Genomic DNA, 21782 nt, shown 5'->3' on the forward strand with positions numbered 1-21782 from the left:
TTATAAATAACAATATAATATTTCAAAATAAATATTATAATTAATTATTTTATATAAATTACTATAATATTTGCAAATACTGTAATACCTATCTAGGCAAATAGTTTAGTAGGTACAATACGTGGCGCGGATTAATAGCATCAGTGATACAACAAGCGGGCGGAGCCAAGTGCGTGCTATGTGTCAATCGGCGGTAACATCAACAGCAAGCAATGGGTTGAGTACAAGGTCATTGCATAATAAGCAAACGCTAGAAATATTGAGGGCGTTTAAAAAAAAAGTTCACAGACAATTTGCAGCAAGGGAAATCCCCTTGAAGAATGAACGTAAACTTTGTGGTTTGTCTACTCTAAGTATTTTCCAAGAAAATAAACGTACACAAATTGACATACCATCTTTATTTTTTTTTAGATAAAATTTTTATATGCCATAGAACATGCTACAATATATTTTAACAAGATGTGTCCATCATGAATTTGTCCATGCATTCATTATAAATTACTATTTTTTTGTCCAGGTTATATACTCTTAGATATCCATTATGATTATTTTGTTAACATTTCTTCTGCACAGCCAACATTAATTTTGTTTTTGGGAATCAAATATACTGAATTTTCGCAAATAATTTTTAGTGTAAATAAATAATATATCTTAAAATATATAACTTTTGTTTATACTTAATTTGAATAGAAGCACATTTAATAATAAGTACATTTTTAGTGTGCTGTAATAACTGTACCAAGTACAATGCAACTAAGCAGACATCGTTTAGTCGGTAACACGCCATGGTGTTTTGACTAGCTATATCTGCAGACTGTGTTAAATACAACCCATTAAATGAGCCCCAACAACCCATTGATCAACAGTTTGGTCAGCTATCGTCTGTGAAACACATTAGTTGAAATTGCATTTCACTTTTGTATTGATTCAGAAGTTCACTCAAGTATCTGTAAAAGAAAAAGGAAAACATCATTTTATTATTTGGGACCTGGTGTGTGGCATACTGATGCATAATATGGGTGTTTTACTTACATTTTATCCTTTTCATTCCGCAGATCTGGAATAACACAGACGGCCTCAGTGAAAGAACCACTAAAAAGGAACACAAATAGGTGTTGTTATTGATGAACAATATTGTATAGTATATCATCTGTATAGATTGTAACAGTGGCATTACAAAGAGGTCTGAGACCCCTGGTTTAGAGACCCTAAGTGGGTTTTTTTTAGCATTTTTTAACATATGGGCCTTGCTCGGGGGCCCCTGGATTAAGCCAGTGAGTGCTTATAGCCAATAGTGTGTTGTGATATGTTTTGTAAATTAAACTTATCTGATTCTACATACCTGGAACTTAAAGGAATAAAAATAAAAAATATTGTGAGAGAGTAAATTATTTATCATGCACTATATAAAGTAAACACTTAATAACCATACCTGACAAAATTATACAACTCACCTAGTAGCGGCATTCCTATAGGGTGATAATGAATTATGCAATGCTGAAAGCTCTAGCCTAGCTTGCAAGGCGCCATTTTGACTAAACTTAGGAATACAGCTCATAAGACGCGACATCTCCTCAGACAGTGCTGTAAACACTTCGGTCATGACACGCATAAGAAACGCCGGTGCAATGGCGTGGATCTCAGCATGAATGGCTATAGACTTCATAACAGCTTCTTTTACATAGTTTCGCACTCCTAAAAAAATTAATAAATGCATGAACGCAATTATCTTTTATTATTTCACAAAGCAAAGTCTTTTGTCAATGTATTTTTTTGGCCCGAAGAAACGAATCCTGGTGGTAAAATTTTAACAAAGACCTTATAATTTGAAACTTTTTCTGAAGATTGTAAAGTTCATAAAACTGTATATTTCTTGAAAATACAACGTGTAAGCTTAATATTTAAGCTTACATGTTGTATTTGATTTATAATTATTATAATGATAATCTATTTTCATTAGCAACAATGTCGCAAATACAAATTCCACACATAGACATAATGATATTGTTGATTACAGATCCCATTGTTTCAATACAAAAGAACCCATTTATTGGAACACCCATATTCAGAACCCTAACCCTGAATGAGGGCCAATACATTTTAACACTAAGGTCAAGCCCTATTCAGGGGACACCCTTATACTGACAGTATATCTCTTCTGTAATACAATTCAATTCAATTCAATTCACTTTTATTTCAGAACAAAGTCCATATCATAAAAAAAAAAAAAAATAAATAAATAAATATTTATTTATATTTATATATTTATACCAGTAGGCCTAGGGCAATCACTCCAGTCCATATTTCCTGCATACATTCCTTGTTCGAGTGCTCCTATTAAAGGTTCAATCTTCTGCTCACAGTAAGCCTCAAAGATCTTTTCATCAAGTTCAGCATATGATTCCAAAGCATTCTGAAAATAAAGTGTATTTACATCATTCAAACACCACAGACTATCAATTATTAGTGTTAAATTCATTGATTACAATTTTTTTAAATTAAATTGAATACAATTGCACAAGGAAGGAATTGACAGCAACATTATATTCTACTAAGATACAGTATTAGTGAATATGTTTAATGGTTTGCAATAACAATTAAACGATATTGTAAAAACATACATTTTCAACTTCTTGTGCTTTTGGGTATCCTTGCTTGTCAAATTGCTCCTTAAGTTGGTGAATAATATTTTGAGATACATAGCTGCAGTTGCTAAGCATTATCACAAGACACTGTTCCTGTGAAAACAACAATTAAAAGGCTATTAGTTAAGAGGAACTTTAATCGCAAGTTGCCAATATGTGTATACAGTATTGTACAAGTTCCAGCTTTGTTGTTTAAATTAGCAAATGTAAATGCCCATTTCTCACAATAATCAACTTCGATCAACTTAACTTTTAATTTAAACCATTGAAATGAGTTGATTAAACAGTTTAGGTAAAGTTTAAAGACCTTTCAATATTCTGTTACTTACAACCGAGGGTTGGGTATCTTCAGTGAAGAACACACTCTGAGAATAATTATTAGAATCACTGAGGAAAAATTAAAAAATCATTATAAAACTCAAACTACTTGGAAAGAAAAACATGTTCTAAGATATCTCTGGTAGATGTGTAGCATTTTAATAGTAGATTTGCCTAGGATACCATTTTTCTCGATTTCCTTCAAAGTGTGTTGTGAGAAATAACAGCCATACCTTTTGAGTCTAGTATTATCATCCACATCCCCTTCAAATGCTAGCTTATCCAATGTGGTAGAAAAGGCCTAAGAAATAACAAAAATATATTATTATATAGCCTAGGTTCTACACAGTGATTAGTATTTTGGCACACATGGCGTGTCATACTTATACTTGAGCTAAAATCACTAAAATGCTGATACTCATAAAGGAATAAGCATAAAATTAAAATAAAAAATCGATATATACTGACATTTTTGTATTAAAATAAAAAATTTAATTTCTTGAATACAAAACAGTATTTTTCTTACTGGTTACTGTATTACAATAATATTCTAAAAATCAAATTACATAGTATTATTCTCTTACAATTAATGCATTTACGCATAGTTCCACAGTTTTTTGTTGTACATCGTAATCCATGAAAATCTAAAATAGAAAGAACCGAAAAAAAACCAAACAAGTCAGACACTTTTATTCCACCTCCAATATGGACACCAATATCAAAATTGGTGTTTAGAAGGGTTGACAGGCTTATACCCAATTCAGTGCTATACCTACATCAGTTTCACCCTTCCAAGCACACTTGACAACCTCCTGTACATGCTGTAGTGTTTCTAATATGATGCTTTCAAATAGCAACGGCTGAAACCAATAATGAAACAAACAGAATTGAATAAAATAACTGTGGTAAACTGGAGCCGCACGCACATTTTCAATATAGGAAGTCTCCTACATTATTTAATGGTATTACCTTAGCGTTGCCATTATAGAAATATTATGGCTACAGTATATTCACCATCACATATCACACCATCTCACAAACTCAAGCTTGGTTCCCACTAGAACGTAACGCAAGGACGTAAACGCAACGCAAGCGTTTTAACCAATGACAAACGAAGTTATAGACAGTTAGCAATCAAAAGCGAATAAGCCATCGCTTGTGATTGGTCAATTCACTTGCGTTGCGTTACGTCCTTGCGTTGCGTAGCTAGTGGGTACCACGCTTTAGCCAAAACAAGAATATAACACCTAGACACCACGTACTGTAATAACAGGTTATTCATAATGAGATTTACCAGATTTGTGATTCCTCCACTATCATCCACTTGAAGTTGCCATGTTTCTCTTGCACTCAATGCACGGACCTCTGCACATACAAAATAATAAATATGATTTAGTAAAAAGTTAGTAAAAAAATAGATATGTAAAATTGACATATGTTGATGGATATTCCTTGGAGCTTAAAGGGATAAATTGTGCACAGGTGACTTTTATCTCCACGAACTCTCCTAAAATTCAAGATTTTTGATCCTGTATTCAAAGATAATTAGAAAGAAATCACCCATTTCTGAGAAGTTTTAACACTTGCCAGTACTGTATGTGTTGTAAGCAAGCTTACTCAGGAAAAAGTGTGGAAAAAACATATGAAAAGAGTGTTATTAATTATCGTATGGCATGGGCCTTGTGAGGAACCAATCATGTACAATATTGATACTGCCATGTTCTAGATTACGACAAAAACCAAACATACCATCAGCTGCCTCTTCAAACAGCTTGATCATACAGTGAACTCGGAGGTCAGTGATAAGTTCATTAAGATTCTCCAAAGCAGCAGATGGCACGTCAAGAGAAGAAAGAGTTGTTACGATTGATCTACAGGAAAAAAATCTCAAATGTATGTCTCACCAAGATCTAACACAACTTTGAGTAGGAAATTGGCGAGTAACTTAGATACACCTGGTGTTCAATGCAAGTTTCCATATTCCTGACACATACTTACAAGACTATGGAGATACCTACCTCCAAGCACAGACAAAGTCAAGTACCCAGAGGCATTATGCTGATTTAGGGATCCTAAATAGCCCTCCAACCCTAGAGGCATTGAGCATTTTTCAACATAGTTTAATGCTTAGTGTTTCCTCTGGGCCCTGCTTAGGTTTGGGAACCCTGAGCTTAGCCAGTGTCAAAATGAACCTACTGTGGGTACTGTGATGCTTCAGACCAAATTTTAGTACTAACATATAGATGACCTGTTATAGGCCTACCTTAATTTTCTAACACATTGTGGTAGCCATGCAGAGGCACTTTCATGAGTAACCTCATTCCACAATCCATATTTCTGCTGTTCATGCTTTGGCAGTTTGGACAAAGAATCTGGCAAAAAGGCTGCTCTAACCAGGTACGATAACAGCTTCAAAATTTCCGAAACCATTTTCTAAGAGAGCAACAATTAACAGTAAATAATTAGTAAAACAGCATTCCCACTCTAACACAATACATTACACAACTAGTAAAGTAGTATATCTTCCCAATTGTATTAACTATGTGCCTTTATATTTAGTGTTCAGATTAAGTAAATGCAAAGTGTTCACCAAAAAATAATTCTAAATATTGTATTGACCAAGAAAAAAGCAAGCATTTCGCCCAATCCCTGATTCAATTGATACAGTTGGCAAAAATAAAGAGCAATACTGTTTTCAAAGTGTTTCATTGATGGAAAGTTAACTGTACAAATAGCTATATGCTCATAAGAGATATTTTAGGGCCTGTTTCCACTGAGCAAAATAATATGGTCTCAATAATCAAACACTGGTTTAAAAAGAAAACGGTTTCTGTTGATCAATTTTTAGGTGCAACTCTGTCTTTTTAAAAAAGTAAAACTGGTTTAGAAGGAAAACCGTTCCCTTTGGAGATTTTTCAATAAAAACACATCCTTCAGTGTGTTAATAATATAACATTTATCATTTAGTTATTTATCATTGACATAGGGGAATGTGCAATTTAAAGTTCTTATCTTGTGCCATAGAGATGATGAAATATTTTTCATTTAATAATTGCATTTCTGATACAGTCATACATTTTCTCATCACTGAGTCGTTTAGAACTTTCTCTTTCTAAACTGTATTATGATTTTCTTATGTTATATATATATATATATATACTGTATATATATAACACTGATGAAGGGCTAGTGTTGCCCGAAAGCTCTGCTAAACTTTTCTGGCTGTTTTACTTCTCGTTTTGATTTAGCTTTTCGCTTTTATTTTGTATCTCCATTGAGATCCAGCCACTGATACCCACAGCATTGTCATTTTTTCAGTAATTTGCCTTTGGATTTATATATATATATATAAATAAATGATAAAGACGCTAGTAAATTACCAACTGAACATTTTATTGCACTACATGCTGTTTCATGAGTATGAACTCAATCTTCAGGTGCTTGGCTCTGAATGATAGTCACAAGTGAATACAAAAAGCTATAATGAAGTTGTAAGGCAAACTGTTTATGTGAACAATAGTATGTTAATTAGCAAGTATCTCTATTTCCTGGACAGTCTATTGTTAACCAAATTCCTATTATCTAAATTACTGATACCTTAATAGAAACTTTCTCCTATGTCTACATGCACTGACTAATTCGTTCCTATGGTTAAGTGAGCTGGTTTCAGGCTTCCATATGATATAATACTTCTCTTGTAAACATAGATTACACCGTTTGTTAACATTGGAATATGGTTTACACTTCTTTATTATTCGCCATATAATGTTATACTTTATGTTATCATCTTTTAGCTTCCAGATATACTGGCTAAGTGTTGTGCTGTTTTTCTATTTAACATTACGGAATGAACTATTATGTGCGTTATATCTACATTTAAATCATGTGTTTTCGGTTAGTCCGACATATGTTTCAGCTTTATAATCACTATTTGTTGTTACTGTAGCCTGATAAACAACACCACTGGTTAGGCATTTCCCATCTAATGGGCATTCATTTCGACAGTTGCATTGCTTGATGTTATCACAGGGCATATCATTACGTAATACATTTTTGTTGTGGGCCGATATTACAGACCCTATATTAGGCATGCAGCTATAGCTGATTTTAATGGTGTTTCTGTTAAATATTTTTCTTAGCTCATGGTTATGTGGAAAACATTCATCTACAGTCTTTAAGAACTCTACATTTTGTATCGAGCACTTTCGCTTTCATGACCTGGGTTAAATTTACCACGATTTATATATATATATATAATATTCAGAATTTCAAAGCAAAATTAGCATATATATTACACATGATTAATTGCTGCATGAGTATTAAGATGAACTAGGTTAGTCATGAATATTTATAAGTTAATGTCATGAATATTTATAAGTTAATGTCATGAATATTTTATAAGTACAACATTTTGAAATTTATTAAAACTTGTATATAATACTTTATAAAAATTAATTTTAATTGCGGCACGAGTATTAAGATGAAGTAGGTTAGTCATGAATATTTATAAATTAATTTCATGAATATTTATAAGTACATTATTTTGAAATGATTTAAAAATGAATATAAAATACTTTCTCTAAAATGAGGGATCTGAAATACTATACCATTACAGTAGAAATTCATACAAATACAGCTGTTAGTAATGCAAGTATTTTTATATGTTAGGACAACAATGAAGTTAGGCCTGCTGTGGTGGTGTATCCAGTTCAGACAGGGAGGGTTGAGGGTGCTTTTTAAATTTAGTATATACATGTACACATGTATATAAATATGGGATTTCCAGTTTAAATGTACTTTTTCCTTCATGCATGTGTACATAGGACTGCACCAATGAGCATACAAGCCATAATTCGTCGGAAAACTTTTGAATGGACCATGGCCATATCAAGGCAATCTAACAACAGGATGCTGAGCTCCAGAGATCAAAGGGTTTGTCTGTGGCTGAGACATGATCAGTTCCATCCCCACTTAACAGACACTGTGCTCCGTGGAGAATATGTACATAGTACAGTACTGTTGGTATTTGTCACAGCCAGACATAAGATCAAAGGATTGTTATGAGTTCCTATCTTGGCAAGGCGAGCTCAGTGTCCTGTTGTTAGATCACACTATGTTATGAGAAAAACTAGAAACTAAATTTTACCATCCAAGTGAACAGTAGATAAAAGAATTAAGTGAAATTAAATTAAGTGATTGATGAATATGGCCACAGCTTTTGCACCCAGCACCTTGTTCCCCACACCCCTCTCCCATGCTGAGTTTCTGGATTTACCTGTGTATGACATGTTTAGCATTCCATAACCCGTGTTGAAATATGCTTTGATTTTGAGGTGCCTAACACATATAATAACTTACATCGAATATGTTTAACTGGTCACTTAGACCCTGGTCAACTGACATTTCCTGTTTAGTATTGTCAAATAAAATAATTACATAAAATAATCAAACATAAATAACGAAAAAACAGAAAGAAAACTGAAAACATTCTTGCATAATCAAAATATAATAATAATTTGAAATAACAAAATTTAAAATATACTAAAAACAAATATACAAATAATTTAATATAAATAATTTAACATATTATAATATAAATTGTGATCAAATAGCAAGAAAATTGAATACAAAATGAATATTAAAAATGCAACAAAAAATCACTAATAGTTTGGAATACTGACAACCAAATGTAATGTAATTCAGTTTAAAGTTAACAAATTACCTTAAAAACTGGTGATTTTTCTGTGTCTATCTTCATTGGTTTCCCACTTGTCTGAAAATAATGTATATTAATGATTAAAATAGTAAACAAGTAAAGAATATTGTTGAGTTGAGCTAAAAAGTTAAAACAATAAAGTGACTTGAATCTATTTTGAAACCGTATTTCATGCGTTGAACAATAGATGCTTGGTTCCAACTAGAGAAGCAACATATAGTTATTTGACCAATCACGCATGCTGGATTATTTTATCTTCTTGTCATTGGTCAACTTGCTTGCGTTGCATTACGTCCCTGTGTTGTGTCTCTAGTGGGAACCAAGCCTAGGCAATCTGTTAAGTTCTGTTCAGTTGCTTGAAAGTTGACAACAATTTTTATTTTGAGTTGAGATACTTTTAATTTCAGTTCAACATAAGTCTACTTTAAGGTCGCCTAACAGGAACATAAGAATCCACACATGAATTACCTCAATAATAATATTGCCATTGAAGTATGCTTGGCCAAGTTTACAGAAATCTGGGAAGGTTTCTTGTAGTATGTCTAAGAGTTCTTCAAGGAATAGAACTTTGCGTGGAAGAACAAATTTACCATCTAAAAAAAAATTCAATTTTTGTTGTAAAATTGTCCTATTAAAAAGCATTTATTCAAAACTATACATTTTGATATTTGTAAAAAGATTAAAATTGTAAAAATATACATATACATATTTTTAAGAATGTTCGAATATATATTTCATAAAACTTTTGTACTTATTAATTATATGTTTCTTTTTGTGACCTTCATGACTTTGGCAAAGTAAAATATTTCATGTCTTTCAAGACCAGGAAAATATTTGATTAAATGCCTTAATTTCCAGGTTGTCAAAGACACATATGAACCCTAGTATTAAATTTGTCAGGATTCCAAAGTATTAACTTTGTTGGCTTTCTGTCTTACTCTGCAAAATTCTGACTGACTTATTCCCACTCTTTTACAAATATGGACATTAAAATCTAATGAAATGACATATGGAAGGTTGTGCTTAATCATTCCATTCTAGTAAAAGACATTACCATGGCAACGCACCTGACATATCGCATTCAGCAGAAATGGTACCAGCTCCTATTCAAAATCAGCATAGAGCAGAAACAAAAACGATGCAGAAAATAAAATATTATAAAACAAAATAGTACAAAACGAAAAATACAGTCAAGCAAATGGTAAGTATTTATTATATATATATAGAAATCAAATTATATCGGAGCAATCATAATGCAATATTAAAAATGGTTAAGGAAGATCATGCATGATTAATAAGAAAACAAGGCATTAACATAAGAAAGACTGGCCCAATTGCAAATGTTTATAATATATGCTTAGAATTTAAATCATATTTCAATTGGAAAACATGGTACCAAGCCTGTAGCCAGTGGGGGTCAAACAAACCACATTTTCATGAAGAGCTCTTTTCAAAGTAGTAGGGTACATCAGTGAATGTGCTAGTAACTAGGCCTAGCTTATGAAGTTTTTGGGCAATCCTACTAAGCTAGACATAAAAACAATATTTTTCTTCAGTAGCCTCTCCTCCATTTTTGTAGTGTTTTTTATGCTTGTGCTTCCCTCTCCTACCAACTTTTTTTAGAGTAAAAATACTGGCTTTAGTATTGCATTTTAGTTGTAAGTCTGGATAAAAGGTCCCTACCTCATCTTATAATTGTCTGATGGCGCATAACATACCTGGACGCTGCCTGCTGTCTGATGCGACGATTCGGATCATCTGCGTATTACACGTTTGCTCTGTCACTATACTACACTCCCCTTTGTATTGCAAATTTAATTTTTAACAAAAAAAAATATATATTGACATAGGTAAATAAATACAGTGATAAGTTTAGTATTTAACAGATCTTTCCATTAATTTATCAGTGTAATGCAATTAAAAGTGAAGACAAACAAATTATTAACTTAGAGTGTTCAGTCCTTAATGGTAAGGAATCATGTCAAAATTCTAATGCAATTACTGCAGTAACTACTTTTTTTAAAGCAAAAATTTATTTTTAAATGGTTGTTTCCATGTACAAGTTTATGAGGCAGTCACTGCATGTATGCTAAAAGTTTACTAATTGCACAAACAAGGTTAAAAGGTAAACAAAATATAGTTACTGCAATAGAATCATTTTGACATAGTCCCTAGAGGTATATGCTTTAGAGTGTTTAGTTGCTGTCTCACAACTTCACCAGCATGTGCCAGAAAGCTGTATGGAGTGTCTGTTCGAATCTTACAAGAGTGATTTTTATTCCTTACCCATCTGTAAGTGGTTGTCCTTGCACGTGTGTAGTAGGCTCATAAGCCATGTCTGTTGGTTATTGATACAATCCCATGCTGGATCTCCAGGGGCCTCTAGTTCAACAAGATACCTATTCAAAATCAAAGTTTAGAAATACAAAAAAACAGGTATTTCATAACTATATGAAACCCAATTTATATGCCCAAAGATGTTGTTTAGAGCCTAATCATCAGGTTTTGACTCAAATCCATTTCGTGCATATTATTATAGAAGGTGTCATAAATAAAAAATAAACACTAGCTTCTATTCTGAAATCAATCATAAATATTGTCACAGTGTCATATTTAATTTGAATTAAAAACTCACTTGATTAATTTCTTCTGATCATCCATTGTTGATGGTAACTCCATTAGCCTTTTTCTTAGTTGCTCTCTGAACAGTATTATCTTATTCTCAACCTCTTCATAGACTAAAAATGACATAGCATATATTTTTCTAACGTAAAACATGCTAATTTTAAACTATATGCAGACTTTAGATTCTAATTTTTTAACACAAAACATGTTGATAATGATAACAAATTACATTTATATTTGTATGTTAAGCATTTGTCAGATCAAAAACCATCACTCTGACCTACTACCACAAAAAAATCTCTTTTGATTGACCTTAAAGACCCCTTCCCTGCAATTTTGGACGTTTTTTGGAAAATAATACATATATATCACTTTAAAAACATTAAACCATGTCAGGAGTCTTCCATTTGTTTTGGCCTCACGATCGATCGAAAAGTGGGCGAATTACAGGTGAAAAACAAAAATATCAATCCGCGCGCAATGCATTTTGGGATTTATAGCGGGCCGCTATAATTATTAGAATCGACTTATTTTTCACATTTTTAACCGTTTAAAGACGAAAAAAGTTATCGCAATAGGACCATATAGTATTATTTTTACATTAAATATAGTTTGTGATCTTAAATTAGATCTAAAAAACGTAGGGAAGGGGGCTTTAACTGTATAATGCATTCCCATTACAGTAAAACCCATTTTGAGGAAACATCTTTGTGAATAGGGATGTTCCAAAGGAGGGGTTCTTCTTCAATGAAAACTTGAGCAGAAAAAGATGAAAATATGACTTACTTTGTTTAAACACAGTTACAGTGGTTGAGGCAAATAAAGATTTGGCTTTAGCATAATCATTAATAACAACCTCATATTCACCCTAAAAAAAAAAAATCAACAAAAACGTATGTATGAGCAGGAAAGAATGAAATTTCACTCTTCTCTTCTATAAGCTGTTGCTCGTTCCTGATGTGAAGACATTAAGATTTTTGTTACTATTGATTACTATATCCATACACATACAGTAGGGTATCAAAATTACCACAATTGTACTGCTCAGAAATATTATGACACGTCAAAGTTAACCACCATCTTTGATCCAATACAACAGCCAAAATTTGATTTAAATTTCTAACTTTTTTTTTAGTAATGGGGATGACAGACTCCCAGAATTTGTACTAGGAAGGTTTTAAATAAATAAAACTGCCCTGGAGTAATGAGTGGGAGGTTTAATTATTTAAATAGAAATGATTCTCTTACACTCTGAATATTCCTTTCAATGTTGATTGGCAGATGAAAGAGAAACTTAAAGCGATTGAGCACGTTCAGGGCATTTCTAGTTGAATCAGCCAAAGCCTTATTTCTTAAGATCTTGTGAAATATCTTCTGAGCACTTTCATCACATTCTATTTGATACATAATATTAAAAAAGAAGTAGTTCATTTATGTAGTTTCTAATTATTCTGAGAGGTAAATAATGAGAAATTATACTTTGATGTAAGCTTGTCTAATATAAGTGTAAATACTCAAGTTTGAGATCCAATAGTTTACTCAAGGGGCTGGCTTCAATTGATATTGTGATATGTGGAGATGACAGTATTGAGAATCGGGTGGATTCGGGCAGACAACGTTTAAGAAAGTTTACTTGGAAAATTCTATCCAGGTTACTGAATTACTCACCAACAAGTAGGCCTTCAAGGTGGGCTGTTGGTGCTTTGGTTTCAGGGTTCTCAGCTATCTCATCAGCCATTAGGCTACTGTGGATTGCTAATAAAAACAGAAAGTTATAATAGCACTTGTTTTTGTCGTGCTAAACCACTTCATCACTATGCCTACCTGCCCAAATTTAAAATGGGAGATACTGTATGGACAATTATTATTATTATAAACACTATGAACTTATTTTTTAGGAATAAAAATCCTAAATCTAGTATTCAAATTAAGATATAAAATTTGGATTGATTTCTGTTTCTTGTGTCCTAAAAACCTTGTAATTGAAATTCCAGTATTTTTATGACTACCTACTTGTAAGTATGTCCTGACAGTTCATAAATGTACCCAAATTGGTTTTAATAAAACCCTGCGGACCTTCTGTCTTCTGATTCGCTGACTGCTTTCTTAAATGAACCAATCCAGCTTTCAGATCTTCAAAGCTGTTAAATATATAATGTTTATATTCAATTTCGGATCTTAACATTTTTTTTTTTTTTTTTTTTTTTAATGCTTATTCTATACATCAGTTGAAAACCTTTATATGATATTGGACAAATAGCTTTGATTGCATAAATTAATTAAATGAATGAATATGCAAATTATTTCCAAGTGGTGTTGTACCTTGTAGCATTATGATTTTCAATTAAAAACCATACTGGTTCAAAAGACTTCGAAGAAAAATGTCCACAACCTAAATGACAATAAAACAGTTTGTTAAAACTTTCAATTACAGCAAGTTTTTGAAACAACAGATAAAAACAGCCAAACTGGTGAACATTTTATCTTCAGGGACGGATCCAAGATTTTTTAAACACTAACATAATACTAATAGTCTATTACTATGTCAAATATAGGTATCAAAAAGTAGTTAATAATTTAAGTTAAGCTTTCAAAAAAGGTGGTGTGTGTGCATGCCTAGCACAACCCACTGAATCCACTTCTGCTGTTATCTCTTACTATAAAAAATCAGTAAGCCTATGAAAGAAACAAATGCTCAGACATCAATCATGTATTAATTATATATATTTATTATATAATCATATCATATTACAATTGGTTTATTGTAGATGGAGGAGGAACTTATTTCTTCATGAATATTTATGAGAAATAAATAATTTACTTACCTCCTGGAAACATTTTTGTTAATTCATCATCTGTAAATTGTCTACCAAATAAAGAAATGAGTGAAATATTTTTTCAAAATATGCATGTTTTAATATAAAAATATAATAATTTTTAATGGCAAATTGAGAGGAACCGAGATCAAATCACTTATTCAATTATTTATTTATTGACTCTCACCGTACGTTACAGTATTGTCGTATAACACACAGATAAACAAATAAAACACAGACAAAATATGTTTACACAAAATATAAATAAGATATTCATTAAATTAATTCTATAAAATATATATATATTATACACTTACAAAGGACTCTCAACAGAAAGACCTAATGGATCATCTCGATTTCCAACATGAAGGGGAGATGACGGCCGACTAACGCTTCCGATACGTTTCTCAAACTGCATTGGTTCATCAACCCAAATTGCCACTTCTTGTAGCGAGGATGGTATGATATTCAATCCTCGGAACTTTACTGTGCTTGTTCCGATACCACCTGACTTGGTTGCAACAATGACGTCTCCATTGCCCTTGCAGTTGGTGGTGCGACAGACAATCTTGGATGGCGAATGCCACTCGGCAGTTAACAATACATTTGAATTGCAGATGTATAAACCTTTAAAGAAAACAGTGTCACAAAAATAGAAACTTCTTAAATTTGACACCTTACCAACCACTAAATGTACAATTTCTCTTGATTCTTTGGAATATAAAAAAACAATCACGGTAATATATAATAATAAAATCTTTATTTTAAAATGAAGGCTCGTTTATAACAAAATGTGTTCTTCCACAAGGCCACATCAATTTATTATTTGCTTCTAGGCCTACTATGACTTAGTTTGATAACAAAGGCAAACATTTATTTGCAAGCACATTTTTCTGCCTGGAAGGCACTTGGCATACACATTGTTTAGAAAAGGCTGAATGATTTATTAAAAAAAAGAAGTACCCTATTGTTTGGCCATGTTTCCCTACATCAAAAGTGGACTGGACACTTTCATTTAAGAATAATATTTTGATACCAACCTAGTAAATCTTTTGCACTGTTACCAAGATTTTCACCACGAATTGTTACTTTAGTTCCAGGTGGACCTTGATTTGGTGACAAACCTGTAACCTTTGGTGGAACCTTAACGCCCTTCTTATTTGTCATGGTAAACCCTCTATGAAGAATAAATACAAACCAATGTGACTACCAAAGTCTAAACAATGAAAACCCAACTTAAACAAATCATATTCATATTATAGAAATAATCCTTCCGTATGGTATTATATATATTGGAATAATAAATATTTATTACAAAGTGGTTAGGATTCCAGCAGAATCAACGCAATTGATTCAGAATCAACGCAATTGATTCAGAATCAACGCAATTGATTGGTCAATTGAAAATCCCTCATGCATGCAGATTTTTATAACCTCATGTTTAAAACCATTTTTCAAACTGGTTGACTGGCTTAGTGGTGTGGTACTGCGGCTAGGGGTCTAGTGGTTTGGTTTTTTAAAATTGTCTTTTATTCACCATCATCTTTAGGCTTTATCCATCATCGTCCTTTACCCACCATTGATTGCCTAGAGGGATGTTTTTTTTTAGTTTTAGGTCTCAGTTCTCAGTGTTAGTTTCTGTCAGAATCTGTTACAATGGGCAGTTGAGTTCTGGAGCCAAAATCCTAACCACGGCGTATTTATTATCCAATTTAATAAACCCACACCTTATAAATTTCTGTTCATAAATACATACAAACAAACAATATCTAAGAAAAGCAATAAGTAAAGTCAAGATGTATCGTGACGGAAGTGTATCAAATTGTCATTGAGAGGCAACCGATACAATATGTCCAGACAGTACTCTACGTATGGTCCTATATTAATAGATTAGATAATATAATATGATGATTACTACTACTATAGCCTAGAACTACTATCAGGCCTTAGCTAGGCTAGTTAGTAGTAGTACTAGCTAGCCTAGGCTAGGCTAGTACTACTTTATTTTATAGACATTATTTTCTACTATGATGAGTATGATGCCTAGCTAACTAGTAGGCTAGCTAGCCTACTAGTACTAGCCTAGGCTAGATAGTAAAGTATTAATATAAATAAACTAGACCTACTATCTAGGCAAGGCCTACACAAATACATTGAAAAAGACATGAACTATAACCATGAACTTACTTTAAGTCTATAAATTGTTGAATGACATCTAAATCCTGATTTTCTGACACCTTTGGGCCCTGTACATTTAGTTTGTTTTTATTTTTTCAGGAAACTAGAAAACGCCCTCAATTGACCTGGGGTATTTTTTATTCAATTTTATTTTATTTTTAAATGCTATAACCTAAATAAAACAAAACTAAATTATAAGTTTAATTCATTGTTTTATTTATTATATCGCTTTTTATTATTTCTTGATAAAATTAAAATTTTATGATAATCTGACAAAAATAAAATTCATCATCTTCCTAACTTAGTGTTGAGGGCAGTTTCAATATGTCAGCCTCCACGTATCTGTGATCTGAATTTTATTGTTTTTTAAATGTAGGTAATTGTGAAGTTGCCATCATTTCGATTTAATGATGGCAACAGAAGACAATCTCACACGTCAGGTACATACTTCTGTTATATATTGATTATCACCATTAATTAAAAAGTAAAAGCTAGGCCTAGCTAGGCTAGGTCTCCAACAACAATACTTACTAGGCTAGCTAGCCAGGCTCTAGCTAGCTAGGCTAGTAGTAGGCCTACTAGGCTACACATATCATCATATCGGCCTGCTACTAGAGATTTAGGCTAGGCCTAGTAGTAGTAGCCTAATATAGGCAGCTAAGACTAGGCTAGAAAACAATATCAAATCTAAGATATAATTAATAGAGGGGTAGTATTATAGTATAGTAGGCCATAGCCTAGATTATAATTCATATTATTAATAAATATTTGCATTGCTTCTTGATTTTTTATTTTTTCAGGTTGAGGAGATTGAAGCATTAGCGGCCATCTACGGTGATGAATGGTGTGTTGTCGATGAAGTTAGTAGAATTTTCTGTATTGCTGTCACAGAAGGTTCTGAGAAAAATACCAGAAAAGTTTGTTTACAGGTGCGAACTGTTATTCTATGACCAACAATTTGTATTTGAATATATTAAATGGGTTAAAAAAAAATGATAATAAAGATTTTTCTTTGTTAAAAATGTCTTTCTAGGTAATGTTACCAGCAGAGTATCCATCATCAGAATGTCCAATTTACCAAATTAAGTAAGTAAATATAAATAAATTTATCCTTTTTTCCGATGCAGAAAACACCTAAAATGTTTCTTTACGAGTGAATAAATGTCATAACTCATATTCACCGTTATAATTTTTACAATTGTTATCAACCATATTTTTCAGTGCACCATGGTTAAGAGAAAAGGAAAGAATGGAGTTTTCTGAACGATTGTTACAAGTATGCCAGTAAGTTAAAAACACAGTGGTGTTACTTAGGAATGTTAAGTTCCTCTACCCCAGTTTAGTTTCAACTTTGAACCCCAAGAAGCTATTATTAATTGCTTAAGTATCCTTATCTTAATATATATTGATAAACATTGTATATATTTATAAGTATGTATTTGTATTTATTTATTATAGAGAAAATACTGGTGAATGTATGGTACACCTTCTGATTGAGAGTATTCGAGAATCCCTTATCATGACCGAGAATGTTGATAGCCACATAGGTGAACATTATTCTTATACGATTTTATAATGGAGTTCTATAGGTTTTTTTAAGCTCTTGTCCTTCTAGTGGTTACCATATAACTTTTGTTTTACAAAAACAATAATAGTGCAGTATTTCTGTTTTAGACTTGTTACCAGATCAACTAACAGTAATCACTCAGAACTTACCAGATACCCAAATTCAAGAAGGCAAGTGTAAACTAATAATATTAAAAATGATGTATTACTAATTATATATGCTTTGATTCAAAACAAAAGTAAAATTAACTGTTTATTTATTGTTTTAGATTTTGAAACACCTGAAATACATCATGGTGATGCTTTTACTGAAAGAAGGAGTACATTCCAAGCTCATTTTGCTCATGTCTACACACCCTCCCAGGTAATATCATCATTATTGTGTTCTTGAACTGTACCATGTAAATTTTCTGCAAAGGATGAAATGAAAATCTCTATTGGTATTTGTAATATAACATAACTAACCTGTTAGTGGTGGTTTCATCGCTATTGGTTGTGAACTGAATAAAATAAAAATATGTTGCTGCTTTCAAAGATAATTGTAAAATCTGGTTAATTCTAGGTAAAGGAAGTTATAAAGAAACTTTATGAAAACCGAAAGATTGCAAATGCATCTCACAACATTGTGGCATATAGGTAATTAACATAAACAGTTTTTATCGTATTAAAAATTTAACAGATTTGTGTTTTGAATTAGCATTTATATGCAAATATAGATTTAGTAGAGAAAATGTGAACTGAATGACATAATCCTAAGCTGTCACTGGTGACAAATACAGGTGAAGTTCATTTTATGTAAATTGTCACTGCCTTATTCATTTATACCAGGTGCCAACCTGTTGAATTGGTATTTATATGCAAATATATAAAAGAGCGAGTTATCGAGGTGTTTCTTTTATGTGAATTACCACATATTAATTCATATTATACTGTACTACTCTGTGGTCTGAATGGAATTATTGTGTTTATAGGATATTTTGTGAGGATCGAGGTACATTTATTCAAGATTGTGATGATGATGGTGAAACAGCGGCTGGAGGGAGAGTACTTCATCTTCTACAGGTAAGGAATCAATTAAATATGTAATAAATCATTAATAAATAAATTAATGATTAATAATGAATTTTCTGTTTATTTAAAAGGTTTTAAAAGCCTGATATATGTAATAAAAAAAAATATTCCTAGTTTCCTGGACTTTTTGAATTCTCACTCCCGAGGACGATCAAAGCATATTGAACGAAACATTGAGAAACTTAACAGTTCTTTTCAGAACTAATATATGTGGTGTACCGCAAACTTTATATCGACAATTTTTTTTCAGATCCTTGATTTAAAAAATGTACTCATGGTTGTGTCTAGGTGGTATGGTGGCATATTACTTGGACCTGATCGATTCAAACACATCAATAATTCAGCCAGAAACCTTATACAACAGCTCGGCCTTATAAACTCAAAGGTATATATAAATTGGAGTGTTTCTGACTTGTCTGTTGTTATTACTTGTACACTTACTTGTATACTTGTGTCTGGAAACAGCAAGGATAAAGGCTAGGCAATTCTATGAGCCCCTCTTATAGTGAAAGTAATACAATGACTTGCTTTTTGTAGTGTACATCATTCCTAATCCTTTATTTATAAGGGAAAATAAGTTGATTGATTGATTTATTGATTACAGTACTGTTTAATATTTAAATATCATATTTTTATCTAATGTATGTACTAGATATGAATGATAAAAACTCTTTTTTTTTTAAATTTTTTTTTGTCTGTTATCTTGTCTTTTTGTATATGTTTTGAAATGAAATGAACAAAAAAATGAATCATAAAAATTCCTGTTAATTGATAGCATCTTTATTTTCTATATGCCTCATTTTTTCCTGTTTCCACTTGATAAACCCATGGACTTTGTGTCTCTGAATTAATTGCTTTTTCTAATGATGTTTAGATTCCCGTGGTAGCCACTATGTTATGTTTACCAATGTACTTGAACAATAAAAGATTTTAATTATTTTCTGACAGTAGGCCTGAGAACTTCTCATCTGTTACTCCCATTGATATTTATAAACAAGTCAATCAATTTATTACCTATTTTATAGTGGGATGACATTTGTAGAGTGATATCAATTTAGATCATGATACTACTTGCCTCCATTTAAACCCACTAAATTAAAACCATTTCTTAAATATTCTATACTCTCAATATGTGATATATGGAAATAATCTAGTTTCACTAGACAAAAAAAGTGTGATGTGCCCAAATATTATATCAACACATCACATTTGTCACATCAAGTTTGATACTAGTGTAGATGGAGATTTAGTAATCCTTTTTACGAGTGCCACCACAACTTTTGATATTTTGATCATCATATATGAAACGCCATGTGTGCCAAAATGTTTATCTTTATACCAAATATAAGTAATTCGATTTAACTGTTTGAAGATTCTTTGTTTTTACAGTCAGACAACGCCAAAGTAAAGAAAAGCAAAGCTAAGAAGACAAGGTGATAAAAACATAACGTAAATAAAAAAACTCGGTTTGTCTTCCAGTCCAAGTGCAAACTTTATTATTAACCGAACATTTCTTTTTCATTTATGTGTAGAAAGTTCAGTTATTTCCAAAGATTTTATTATTAAAAATAAATAAAAATTAATGAATGTATTTTTGATTTATAAACAAGTTTTATGAAGGATACTATGTATGTTCTTTAAACTATAGTTTTAAATAGTATTCAATATAGTAATACTTTATATATATAAATGACAAAAGAATGTTTATTTAAATTTTAAAATTAAAGAATTTTAATTCATAAACAAAATAGAATATTTAAATAATATCTTGTGTGTTCTTTTTGTTCCATTAATTTGAAGAAATTTATTTTTAATCTGGTCATGATGAATAATAGACAAGCAGTATCATGTCTTGTGACAATAAACATTCTGCAGTATCGCGTCTTCTGACGGCAATCTTCATCTCATGAGATAATCGGCTGGAGCTTTTAATGTGGCTCCATAGATTCTAAGATATTTGTATCAATAAACACTTAATCATTTTCATTGAATATTAATAGCTGCACTTAAGTACGAGTGAGCCAGCTAAGAGCTAAGTAAATCGCTTCATTTTAAAATCTTAATATAAGGGAACAGTTCGTTTTGAAAGCTTAGATTAGATGTGAGAATTTCTTAATGAAATGTAAAATGTGTGCATACATGTATATACTTATGTGTAGTGCGTCTTAGCGCGCAGCCGAGGAGTTTCCGTGAGAATTTTGACCGTAGTAGGGAGTGCGTTTGCGGTTGCTGGTTTCTTCAGGTTTACAACAGGAATCATCAGTGTTTCGTAAAAAATGCACCACTATATATACCCAGAACATGAAGTAACAACTTTTTTGTTCGCTGATATTCTTTATTATTGTTTTATACCGTTTGTTTATATTGGAAATCTTTTTACGATCGTTCTTCTATCGATTGTCTTCCGTAAACGACGAAAACCTGCCGATTTAATCGTCGCTTTCTTATCACTAAACGATTTTTTTCTCGGCGTCTTCCTATGCACCCCGACGTTAGTAGCTACCGGGAAAGGAAAATGGCCCGGAGAGACATTCTGCTATATCTACGCTCACTTATACAGTTGGCATATGAATGTGAAGTTTTTCCTTGTGATTATGGTAGCTGTTGATCGTTATATCGCGATTGTAAAACCATTTCAATATGTCATTATCGTAACAGAATCTAAGATATCAAAGATAATTATAAGTTATATACTCATATTTGGCGTGGTAGTCGGTGCAGTATTCCTGGTCACCGAGCCTTACTTGATGCCTGGCTGGTTTTGCACTCCGAGACTTTGGAAAGAAACCTTTTCGCCAAATGAAACTGAGCATCATGGAACGATCGAGTCACATACTGCGCTCATTG

The 21782-nt window shown here is 32.0% G+C and overlaps 2 protein-coding genes across 8 annotated transcripts; one reads left to right on the forward strand and one right to left on the reverse strand.

Moving 5' to 3' along the window:
- Positions 1-391: 391 nt before the first annotated feature.
- Positions 392-16390, reverse strand: LOC140056137 (exocyst complex component 2-like). 5 transcript variants are annotated; one of them, XM_072101396.1, is made up of 28 exons: positions 16308-16390; positions 15161-15297; positions 14438-14747; positions 14130-14170; positions 13627-13696; positions 13318-13445; positions 12973-13059; positions 12553-12698; positions 12091-12172; positions 11315-11417; positions 10966-11078; positions 10398-10478; positions 9747-9782; positions 9148-9272; positions 8686-8736; positions 8322-8369; positions 5227-5396; positions 4713-4834; positions 4258-4328; positions 3740-3823; positions 3548-3607; positions 3197-3264; positions 2975-3032; positions 2622-2738; positions 2272-2413; positions 1455-1695; positions 1033-1092; positions 392-947 (listed from the first exon to the last, which is right to left on the reverse strand). In XM_072101396.1, the coding sequence occupies exons 2-28, from the start codon at positions 15285-15287 to the stop codon at positions 872-874; spliced, it is 2817 nt and encodes a 938-aa protein (XP_071957497.1). In that variant the 5' UTR covers positions 15288-15297; positions 16308-16390; the 3' UTR covers positions 392-871. The 5 variants fall into 5 exon arrangements, with proteins under 5 accessions (XP_071957497.1, XP_071957498.1, XP_071957499.1 ...); XM_072101397.1 differs by having other exon boundaries at positions 16313-16383; XM_072101398.1 differs by lacking the exon at positions 9747-9782.
- Positions 16391-16590: 200 nt separating this feature from the next.
- On the forward strand, positions 16591-20623 carry LOC140056138 (protein IMPACT-B-like). Of its 3 annotated transcripts, none has more exons than XM_072101404.1 (11): positions 16591-16738; positions 17099-17227; positions 17332-17384; positions 17520-17582; positions 17757-17845; positions 17973-18035; positions 18134-18228; positions 18427-18500; positions 18836-18926; positions 19186-19320; positions 20308-20623. In XM_072101404.1, the coding sequence occupies exons 1-11, from the start codon at positions 16706-16708 to the stop codon at positions 20341-20343; spliced, it is 861 nt and encodes a 286-aa protein (XP_071957505.1). In that variant the 5' UTR covers positions 16591-16705; the 3' UTR covers positions 20344-20623. The 3 variants fall into 3 exon arrangements, with proteins under 3 accessions (XP_071957505.1, XP_071957504.1, XP_071957503.1); XM_072101403.1 differs by having other exon boundaries at positions 16592-16738; positions 17973-18030; positions 18132-18228; positions 20325-20622; XM_072101402.1 differs by having other exon boundaries at positions 16592-16738; positions 20325-20618.
- Positions 20624-21782: the final 1159 nt, after the last annotated feature.

Source organism: Antedon mediterranea, chromosome 8 (genome assembly GCF_964355755.1).
Source record: "Antedon mediterranea chromosome 8, ecAntMedi1.1, whole genome shotgun sequence".
Taxonomy (NCBI): domain Eukaryota; kingdom Metazoa; phylum Echinodermata; class Crinoidea; order Comatulida; family Antedonidae; genus Antedon; species Antedon mediterranea.